Source organism: Hylobates moloch, unplaced genomic scaffold (genome assembly GCF_009828535.3).
Source record: "Hylobates moloch isolate HMO894 unplaced genomic scaffold, HMol_V3 SCAFFOLD_7, whole genome shotgun sequence".
In the NCBI taxonomy this organism is placed as follows: Eukaryota; Metazoa; Chordata; class Mammalia; order Primates; family Hylobatidae; genus Hylobates; species Hylobates moloch.
The window spans coordinates 18,770,465-18,781,548 of record NW_026652282.1 but is presented as its reverse complement, the minus strand read 5'-3'; the positions used below and the strand labels follow the sequence as shown (position 1 = coordinate 18,781,548).

At 49.0% G+C, this 11,084-nt stretch overlaps 1 protein-coding gene across 2 annotated transcripts in view; it reads right to left on the bottom strand.

The window, feature by feature from the left end:
• The window catches only part of SMS (spermine synthase), a 55,567-nt gene extending 53,331 nt beyond the window's left edge, over positions 1 to 2,236 (bottom strand). Inside the window, exon 1 of one of the 2 annotated variants that reach the window (XM_032756676.2) lies at positions 1,961 to 2,236. In XM_032756676.2, the coding sequence (XP_032612567.1) occupies positions 1,961 to 2,009 (49 nt within the window). In that variant the 5' untranslated portion in view covers positions 2,010 to 2,236. Of the gene's footprint in view, positions 1 to 1,465; positions 1,547 to 1,960 lie in introns of those variants that run through there. The other variant, XM_032756678.2, reaches the window with a different exon arrangement.
• Between the last annotated feature and the right edge of the window lie 8,848 nt (positions 2,237 to 11,084).

The window sequence follows — 11,084 nt, the reverse complement described above, 5'->3', positions numbered from 1 at the left end:
AAAAAAAAAAAAAAAAATAAGTTAAGAAAACCCATGGACGATAAATACAGGTGAGTGTTCACAAGGTGCTCACAACAGGGACACTTCCCAGACTCACCCCTTACTAGCTGGGTGACCCTAATACACTATTTCTCCTCACTGCTAAATTCAGTATGCTAGAGCTTTCATTAACCATTCAGCCCTAGGGCTGGCAGGGTAATTAATGAAACCTTGGCTCTTCAGCTCCACCACTCAAGCACCATTTCATCTCTAGCAGTCTCCCTGCCCTACATCCTCACCTAAGAAATGTGGGAACTAAAATTAACATGCTTTGTCTTCTCCAAGTCACTTCAGACCACCTAAACACACTGACATTGCTTAAAAACCCTACACTGTGCTCCATAGCCACCCTCTTAAGAGTAAAAGCCCGAAGAGGTGTACACTTTTCTTTTTTTAATGGACAGGGAAGGCTCAGAAAGGTTAACATAAACCTAAGGCCACACGCAGAGCCCATCAGGAAGAAGCCAGACTCAAACCCAGGTGTTGCTCCAAATCCTCAGTCTTCACTAAATCTTGTGCCTTCGGAGATCCTTTAAATTTGCGGGAGAAAATGCAAAGTGAGTACTCAGAAATTCAGAAAGAAAGAAAAAGTCAGTGTTAAAAATGGTAAGAGAAAAGCCTGCTCTATCCAATTCGAGGAAAACAGTGGGAAAAGCAAGGTATGAGCGAGACACTCCAAGTGGAACCTATGGGAAGTGCAGATTCAAGTCTGCGGCAGTCACAGGTTTGAAAGCCACCAGAAAAAGAAAGGGCAGTTCTATCCTTCCCGCGACTCCCCCCCCCCCCCCACGACAGAGGCACCCCGAGAAAAGAGGCCTGCAAAGTATCCCTCCCCTTCAAATTTCCTGCACACAGTTCCGACTTTAGCAGGCCTCTGTCTTCTGGTCGGTTTTTTTTTTTTTTTTTTTTGAGACAGGGTCTTGTTCTGTCGCCCAGGCTGGAGTGCAATGGCGCGATCTTGGCTCACTGCAACCTCCGCCTCCCGGGTTCAAGCGATTGTCCTGCCTCAGCCTCCCAAGTAGCTGGGATTACAGGCGCGTGCCACCACGCCCGGCTAATTTTTGTATTTTTAGAAGAGACGGGGTTTCACCATGTTGGCCAGGCTGGTCTCGAACTCCTGACCTCGTGATCCGCCCGCCTCGGCTTCCCAAAGTGCTAGGATTACAGGCGGGAGCCACCGCGCCCGGCCGGCTGTCTTTTGATAGCTCCCCGATTCGGGGTGTAAACGATTCCCGCGCCCAGACCTCATGCCTCCCCACCCCCAATAATAATAATCGTTTCCTTTTCCCGTCCCCCAGTTCCTTTCCGGGGGATCCGTCTCCTACGCAGTCGGCTGAGAATTCTGCAAGCGCTGCGCGTCCGCAGACCTTTCCCCAGCCCCAGCTCCCTACGAGGGGAAACCCCCGCCCCCAAGAGGGAAATTTACCCGCCTGCAAGAACAGGAAAAGGTCGCGCGGGCAACCCCGCTCGGCGCACGCCCCCAGCCCAGGCTCGCCGCGCGGGTCACGCCTCGCTCCGCCGCAGTCGCTGCAACCCTCGTCCCATGGGGGGGGTCCGCCCGCGCCCGACAGCCCGGGGACTCCCCGAGCGGGAGCGCGAAGGCGGCGAGCCCGCGTGGGAGCGCGGGTGGACGGCCAGGGCCCGGAAGGGCGGCGCGGCCGGCGGGCACCCGGGACTGCCCCTCCAGGCCCCGAGCTGCGGCCGGGACGGAGCGCGGAGCCAGCAGGAGCGCGGCCTCCGCCCGCCCGCCGGTGCACGCGGCCCCGCAGCGCGCTGTGCGCGGCAGTCCGGGAGACTGCGGCGCCGCGCGGGCCGCCCGCATTGTTCGGCCCGCGGCGCACGCCCCGCCCGACCCGGCCCCAGCCCGCCAGGCGGCGGGAGCGGCGGGGATGGCCGCGCAGGTGGCGGCGGGCGCCCTCACCTTTGGCGCCGAGCATGAAGTCGAGCGTGCTGTGCCGTGCTGCTGCCATAGTGAGGCGAGGCCCTGTGCCATGCCTGGGGGAGCGGCCGCGGGAGACTGGGGGGCCGCGCGGCGTGTCAGGCTGCGGCCGGCGGGGAGTGCGCTGCGCCCGGGGAGGCCAGGACTAGGAGGTGGGAGGGGCCGCCGGGAGCGACCCGGGGCGCGGGGGCGGGGCCGGTCCCGCCTCCGGGAGGGAGGAAGCCGGGACGCCTCCAGCCCCGAACTTGGAGCGCCGGGTGTGAGGCCTCGCTAATGGTGGAAACGTGGGCGCCGTGCTCCCCGGCGTGCGTCACCAATGGCCGCGCCCTGCTCCAAGGCTCGCGCGGCCGCTCCCGCCATCCGTTAGGTCACCTTAGGTTTAAACAGCGCAGCAGGATTTCCGGGGGGCCCACCCCTTACGCCTCCCCACACACCTCTCCCCAAACCAAGGCCCCTCTTATTTCCTGGCGGAGTCGGGAAAATCAAATGATGAGATCCACCCCTGTAGTCTAAGAGTACTGCCTGCCTTTTCTTAAAATGCTGCAGTTAATCCCATTCGGATTATTACCATTATTAGCAAGGGTCTGCTTTGCATTTGAGGACTGAATAGAAAGCGCTTGGGCATTTACGTTATCTACAGTTTCACGCAAAATAAGAATGAGGGAGAAGCCAGTAAGAGGACAGCATTGTTAATATTGAATTAGGAAACTGCAGACTCCGGAGTTGCTTGTCTAGCAGGACTCCTCCATCACTGGCGCCTCTATTCATGGCAATAGCCTTTGCGGTGGGCTTATTTTTGACACTGGGGTTATGGCTGCTGTTCAACAAAATGATGGCAAAGGGGAGAGAGCATGAGCGTCTGAACTAAAATTATTCTTTATTGCACTGACAATATCCCTGGGCAAATGCCTCCATCATCGTGTCAGGCTTTCGTGCCTCTCACGGCCACAGGAATTGCTGTAATGGTTAGACAAAATTTAAATCAATGAACTCATGTGCCTCCACAAAAGCAACGAAGAACCTGGATATTAAACTCATCTCTTCCTCCCAGGCAACGGCTGTTTTACTGAGTTCTTCACTTTTCTACAAAAACTGGGCAGTGTCTTCACAAGTGTTCAACAAGGGTCTGTTGAACAGACCTTTCTCTGTTAAGAACTGAATCTTTTTCTAGGACCTGCATTAATTTTTGTCCACCCATGGCCACCTGCTTGTTATTCTGCATGTCTTACCATTCTTCTCTGTGTCCTAGATTCTCAATTTTGTTAGCTATTGCAATTCTCATCCTTCAGTTAGCTATGTCAGTCTGCAGCTCCTCTTTCTTCCTGGGATGTTCTTCACTTCTTGCCATTCCTCTGGAGTCAGGTCACTGACAATAGAGTTGTCTTTGTCCTGCATGTTGCAGGAGCAGTAGGGCTCCATGGGTCTCAGGTGTGCCTTTCCCCACTCAGCACCAGTGTGGGCCTCACATCAGAAGGGCCCTGCACTTGGTTTAATTCTCTGCTGTTGCCATCTTGAAATTCTTAACTCTCGAACAAGGGGCCCCGTGTTTTTATTTTGCCCTTAGCCTGCAAATTGTGTAGCTGGTTATGCTCTGCAGCTTGTGTCTGGCAGCACAGGTGGCCCTCGGGCTCAGGCTTGAAATCTCATCCCCAGCACTTGTGCCTCGCCTTGTTTCCTGCAAGGTACAAAGCAGAGATGAAAAACCTGAGATGCTTTTGCTTAACTTATCAGACAGCCATAACAAAAGTGGAGCTTAACAAATGCTTCATTGGCTGGGCATGGAGGCTCATGCCTGTAATCCCAACACTTCGGGAGGCTGAGGTAGGCGGATCGCTTGAGGCCAGGAGTTGGAGACCAGCCTGGTCAACATGGCAAAATCCCGTCTCTACCTAAAATACAAAAATTAGCTGGGCTTGGTGGCGCACACCTGTAATCCCAACTACTCGGGAGGCTGAGGCATGAGAATCACTGGAACCTAGGAAGTGGAGGTTGCAGTGAGCCGCGATCATGCCACTGCACTCCAGACTGGGCAACAGAGCGAGACGGTCTCAAAAAACAAAAAATAAAAAACCACAACAAATGCTTCATGATGTTGGCACAGTATCAGAGTTAAATTGGCCTCAATATGAAACCTACATTGTTGGGGCAACTGAGTCATTGCAAGGATGTTCCTAATGCACGTCCTACTTACCAGTAACATAATCCTGCTGGAGGCCTCTTTTAAACACCTCCAATTGGGCCGTGAGTATCTATTTGGATTCAGGAACATGTTCTCATTACCTGAGTTTTATAATCTAGGCCCTTGGCTTCCAGGCCTGTTTCAGGACTAATAATCATTTTGTTTGTGGTAATTGTGTTATAGTCGACCAGTGGATCCTGTGCAGAGTCTTAAATACTGCACAGCTGTTATCAGACACTTCAGCAACTCGTCCTGCAACAAAAGACTCAGCAGAGACTAGATTTACCTAGTCCGACTAGAGACTGCATTCTTGAAACAGTCTTGTCAATAGTGAAAATGTGGATATCGTGGATTCATGTCCTGCAGCCTGCCGCTGACTACTCTTGCCCGAAAAGGAAGACTGAGAAAGAGTAAAGCAGTCCTGCCTTCACGGAGCTGGCCAGGCACTCACAGCTGTGCCTGGATGTCCTGTTGAACAGAAACAACTCCCGAAAACACCAACATCAGGCAAGGCCACTCTATGACCAGGGTGGGACAAAACACAAACAAGACCACTCTGTAATCATGTCTGAACATGGAGAAAACAAAAGCCTTGTCCAAACCACAAATATCACCAAACACCACCTCTCCCCCCCAATCCTGGCTAATATGAGTGACTGCTACTTCTTTACCAACCACAGCTGTAGCCTGACTCTAATTTTCTCTGCTTCTAGAGAATATTTATTAAACCATCCAATCATAGAATTCCCCCCACCCCTGCCCCCCGCACCAGCTTCCATCCAGAGCAACACCTGGCTTCCCTAAACGCTCCCCAAAACCACCTGACACAGTGTCATGCCAGATGCCTATTAACTTCACTGGGGATGGCACCAGGTTCAAGGGGCCAAAGAAGAGACTCAAAGACATAGAGTTGATTGGTAACTTACATACGGGGACGATCCAGTGGCAGTGGGCTCAACAGGAGAACACCCTCCCCCTAACAACCTGGCAACCTTCATTTACCCTAAACAAAAGGCCTCAATCCCCTTCAGGACCCACACTGCTTTGGCCAGGCCAGAGGCTCAGATGTTCCCCATAGATAAGGAATGACTCTGGTTGGCCATGCTGGGAACTCCAAACACACATTCAGGTGCACTTGACATACAGGGGCATTCTCACCTGACAGGTTATCGCTGTCAGGTGCCGCTAACATACCCAGGTGCAAATCCTCTAAGTCATCCTTTCTCTCACCCTCTTATTGAGAGCCCCTGCCCCATCACTGCCTCTATTCCCATGGTATGTGTTTCCCCAACCTGCAAGGAGAAGAAAACTCCTTGTTCAACTCCAGGTGTGATCCTGGGAGTGTGTGGCTACAGTGCAGTGACAATATAGACAACAAGATGAAGTCCAGGCTTAGGGTGAAAGCTTTGGTGACCCACTTAGCAAAATGCTAGTATTAAGTATTAGTCCTCTCCCTACCTCCCTTTCAAATGGGCCCACTTGCTTCTGAGCAGACAGGCCAAGCTGGACATCGGCAACAGAGTTTCTAAAAATTCAGAGAAAGAGCCACATTGTCCTACACAGTGAGCAAGTGTGTACTGGGAAGAAGGAAGTCAAAAGCAGAAAAGAGCCCTCTGTTAAAAAGGAGGAGGTGGTGGTGGTGGTGGTGGTGGTGGCAGTGGATGGGTAGCTGAGGTGCTAATGGGAAATATCCATAGGCTATTGGCCTGCGCTGTAAGGCCACCCATCATGCTGCTGTCCCAAACTTTCATTGCAGGGCGGGTGAGGGAGCTGATGGGGATTGGCAGTCCTTAACAGCTGCCCTGGTCATCAAAGCCAGTAGCCTTTTGTTTCATTTTTTTAAAATATAATTTTTGTTTTCACCAGTTCATTTGGGACCCCTGGAGACATTCTGCCTCCTTAGCCCCCGTGTGCTGCTGTGGTGAAATCACTTCCCCTCTTAAAAACTTGGCATCAGCTATTAGGGTTAGAGTGGCTGACAAAGATCTGGATCACTCCCCGCCATTTTTTCAGATGAATGTGGGACTCACCCAGCTATTTTAACACTATTTAAAATTTTGATTAAAAAGAGTATGTAAGGCCAGGCGCGGTGCCTCACGCCTGTAATCCCAGCATTTTGGGAGGCCAAGGCGGGTGGATCATCTGAGGTCAGGAGTTCAAGACCAGCCTGACCAACGTGGTGAAATCCCATCTCTATTAAAAACACAAAAATTAGTCAGACGTGGTGGCAGGCGCCTGTAATCCCAGCTACTCAGGACGCTGAAACGGGAGGATCGCTTGAACCGGGAGACACAGGTTGCAGTGAGCCAAGATCGGGCCACTGCACCCCAGCCTGGGTGACAGAGTGAGACTCCATCTCAAAAAAAAAAAAAAAAGAAAAATATATGTAAGCAAGAGGGGGCTAGGATCTTTACAGCGATTCTCAATTTCAGCTGCACACTGGAATCACCTTGGGAGCTTTAAACATACTGCCACTGCCTGGGCCTAGCCCTAGTGTCTAATGAAATTGGCCCCAGGTACAGCCTGGGCATTGAGATTGTTAATAAATAAATAAATAAATAAATACCCAGGAGATTCCAGTGTAAAGCCAAGAGCACCACTGCCAAATCAAAAAGCAGTTTGTATCACAATAGATCCCACTCCACATCCACAAGGACGGCTATATGTAAGTAAATAAAGAAACACATTTTAAAAACCAGAAAATAAGCGTTAGTAAGGATGCGGGGAAATTGGATCCCTCATACACTGCTGGCGGGAATGTAAAATGGTGCAGCTGCTGTGGACAATAGTTTGGAGGTTTATTGAAAGGTTAAGCAGAATAACTGTATGATCTAGCAACTCCACTCCTGGGTATATACACAAAAGAATTGAAAACAGGTGTTCAAACAAAAACACGAATGTTTATAGCAGCATTATTCAGTTATTCACGATACCCAAAGGTGGAAACAATCCAAATGTCCATCAATAGATGAATGGATAAACAAAATGTAGTAGAGCCATACAATGGAATATTATGTAGCCATGAAAAGAATGCCAAGTCCTGGCCGGGTGCGGTGGCTCACGCTTGTAATCCCAGCACTTTGGGAGGCCAAGGTGGGCGGATCACGAGGTCAGGAGATCGAGACCACAATGAAACCCCGTCTCTACTAAAAATACAAAAAATTAGCCGGGCGTGGTGGCGGGCGCCTGTAGTCCCAGCTACTCGGAGAGGCTGAGGCAGGAGAATGGCGTGAACCTGGGAGGCGGAGCTTGCAGTGAGCCGAGATTGCACCACTGCACTCCAGCCTGGGCGACAGAGCGAGACTCCGTCTCAGAAAAAAAAAAAAAAAAGAAAGAAAAGAATGAAGTCCTGATGTATACTACAACATGGGTGAACCTCAAAAACATTATGCCAAGGTAAAGAAGCCAGACACAAAAAACCACATGTATGATTCCATTTATATGAAATGTCCAGAATAGGTAAATCCATAGAGACAGGAAGTGGGGGGGACAGGGGAAGTGACTGCTTTATAGGTAAGGGTTTCCTTTTGGGGTGACGATAATGTCTCGGAACTAGATGTAATGGTTGCAGAACATTGTAAATGTGCTAAATGCCACTGAATTGTTCACTTTCAAATGGCTAATTCTATGTTATTTCATTTTACCTCAATTTAAAAAAAAGCAGCAGCTTATAGTCACACCAAGTTTGAAAGGTAAAGCTGTATAGAAATTTTTAATAAGCAGACTTCATCACCCAAAAATTTCAGTAAATGCCTAATGGGAGGGAATTGAAGTGAGGTGTTGGCCAAAAAAAAGCAAAAATGAAGGCTGCTGGGAAACCAGCTACCTGGTTGTGGTTTTCCCAGAGATGTGCGGACAGGTGGGGATAATCCTATAACCCAGAGGCCTAGCACTTTACAAGTGTTACAAGTGCCTGTAGAGACTGAAAGAAACGTTTTTCTCTGTCTTGGCCCCAAGACCACCACTACCCCTAAGTTCAGGTCTTCTCTCATTTCACCATAAAGTTTAAGTCAAAAAAAATTTTTTTTTTTTTTTTTTTTTTTCTTGAGACAGGATCTTGCTCTGTCACCCAGGCTGGAGTGCAGTGGTGTGATCTTGGCTCACTGCAGCCTCAAACTCCTGAGTTCAATTGATCCTCCCACCTCAGCCTCTCAAGTAGCTGGCACTACAAGCATGCACCACCATGCCAGGCTAATTTTGTTTATTTTCTGTAGAGACGAAGTCTCACTGTCTTGCCCAGGCTGGTCTGGAACTCCTGGGCTTGAGATCTTCCCGCCTTGGCCTCCCAAAAATGCTGGGATTACAGATGTGAGCCATCATGACTGGGCAAGTAAAAAAATTCTAAATATTTGATGGCCTAAGAGGAAAGACATCTCACCAGTGAAGCCTATAGAATGCCCTGGGGTAAATATCTTTCTTGGGCCACAAGGAAGGTGAGGCCAGCTCCTCTAACACTTACCTGCTTTGATAGCTTCTTCAGCTTCCAATACAAAATTATTTCATGCTTACAATAGTTCTAAGAGGTAGGTGAAATTATCCTCATTTAACAAATGGGTTAACTGAGGCACAAAGAGGTCAGGTAGCTAGAAAGTGGGAGAGCCAGGACTTGAACCCAAGCAGGTGGCTCAGGAGTCAGGCTGTTTGCCCCTCACCTTGCTGACTCCGATTGCCCTGCCTAGTTGTCCCAAAGTGTCTCCACTTTTCTTAGGACTCCACAAACCTCCCACCAGTAGGCACCCCCGTCCCCATCAATGTGTGTGCGATTGGAGGGGGGTGTCCTCTCTCCCTGCTCTCTGAAGCTATTCCCTAACTCCACCAAACAACTTCTGGGGTGAAATTCCTACCCCTACCTATTACTAGCTGTGTGACAGTGTACAGGTTCATCAATCTCTCTGTGCTTCCTTCCCTCTCTCTAAAATGGAGCTAATAATTACCTCATCGAGGTAATAAACACCTCATCAAGTTGTTGTGAGAATTAAATGAATAGATATCTGGCAAACACTGAGGGCAGTGTCTGACACATGACTAGTATTCATTAAATAGCAGCTCCATTGAAGAGGGCATTGATTTTGTTATGAAGGTGTCACACTCCTTCAGGACTCCTTACTTTTTACGTATCTTTATTTCCATTTTTTGTTTGTTTGTTTGTTTGTTTCGTGAGACAGTCTCCTCTGTCACCCAGGCTAGAGTGCAGTGGCATGATCTTGGCTCACTGCAACCTCTGCCTCCCAAGTTCAAGCGATTCTCTGGCCTCAGCCCCCAGACTAGTTGGGATTACAGATGCACACCACTGTGCCTGGCTAATTTTTGTATTTTAGGTAGAGATGGGTTTTCACCATGTTGGCCAGGCTGGTCTTGAACTCCTGACCTCAAGTGATCCACCCACCTCAGCCTCCCAAAGTGCTTGGGATTACAGGCGTGAGCCACCGCACCTGGCCTACTTATCTTAATATGTATTTGATACAACTAAATAGTCAGGGGCAGTCTCAGAAGCTGCTTGCAGTGGCATTTGATGTGAAGCACCATTTTGCACGGTGGCAGCACCCTGTCTCTTCACCTGCTAAGTCTTGGGTACCTGGAACACCCTCCTTTCTCCATTGGAAAAATCCATACAGGAGCATTCAAGCAGGCCCAGTTCAAGTGGCGCCCCCTGGCCCAGGCAGAGCTGCGCACTTACTCACCCACCTCCGTGTTTTCACAGCAGAGTGTTCAGCCTGCCAGTGAAAAACAGCCCAACTTGTATTAATGGTACCATGTTAGCTCCCTGCCAGCTCCCCAAGAACTTGATCTGTTTCTCTCTCGCCAACACTCCTTGCTTAATGGGACTACAGTCCAAAACGTTTGAGGCCAAGGTTAGGAGCTTATTAGTTAAATAAACTAGAAAGGGACCAGAACCCTGGTGTCCTGGTTCCCAGACCAGAGCTCTTTTCATTAAACTAAACTTTTCATGAAATTGTCCTCATGTCTAAATTCCGTTATTGAATACCTAGGATAGATCACGGTATTTGTAAAGTATTATGAGTTATTTATATGTGTTATTTCTAACCTTCCGAACCCAGCAAGGTTCATTCTCTCATTTAAATACTGTGTTGAGACACCGAGGTCAAGTGACTTGCTCAAGGCCTCATGCCAGTCTGTGACAGAGTGAGGCTTGGCTTGTGGGTCAGTCTGACTCAAAGTCAGTAGAATTTCTAGTCTATCATCATGTTGCTATTCAGTACAGGAAATGAGCACCGAAAAAAGCCCTGAATGGCTCTTTTAAAACACACTCATTCTACATGCAGACAATTGTTATTTTAAGGAAAGTCTAGAAGAAAAAGAGAGATTACATTTTGGCATGCAAAGGCAAAACGATAAATATTCTTTTTTCCTGTTCCTGGATCCCATTTCAACATCTTCAAAGCAAGTAAATTTATGTGTGTTGACCCAACTCTTATTTTCAAATCTTTTTAAACTCCATTTTCAACTTCTTCCCCGTGGCACAACCAGTCCCATGACTGCCCTCTGTCAGACTCTTGAGTATCTGCCTAAAATCATTACATAGCGATCACTGCTAGGATTCACTCCTCTCTACTAAGCCATCTGTCTCTTCTGGTTATATTGTATATTGCCTGGCATATTACAATGTTAGTTATAAAGGTCTTGTACTTTAAGGATATATTCATATCAGTATTTTAAAAATATGTTCATTTGGCTAGGCACGGTGGCTCACGCCCAGCACTTTGGGAGGCTAAGGTGGACGGACTGCTTGAGCCCTTGAGTTTGAGACCAGCCTGGGTAACATACAAAAACCGGGCATCTACAAAAAATACAAAAAGTAGCCAGGCGTGGTTGCATGGGCCTGTAGTCCCAGCTACTTGGGAGGCTGAAGTGGGAGGATTGCTTGAGCCCAGGAGGCTCCAGTGAGCCATGATTGTGTGACTGCAC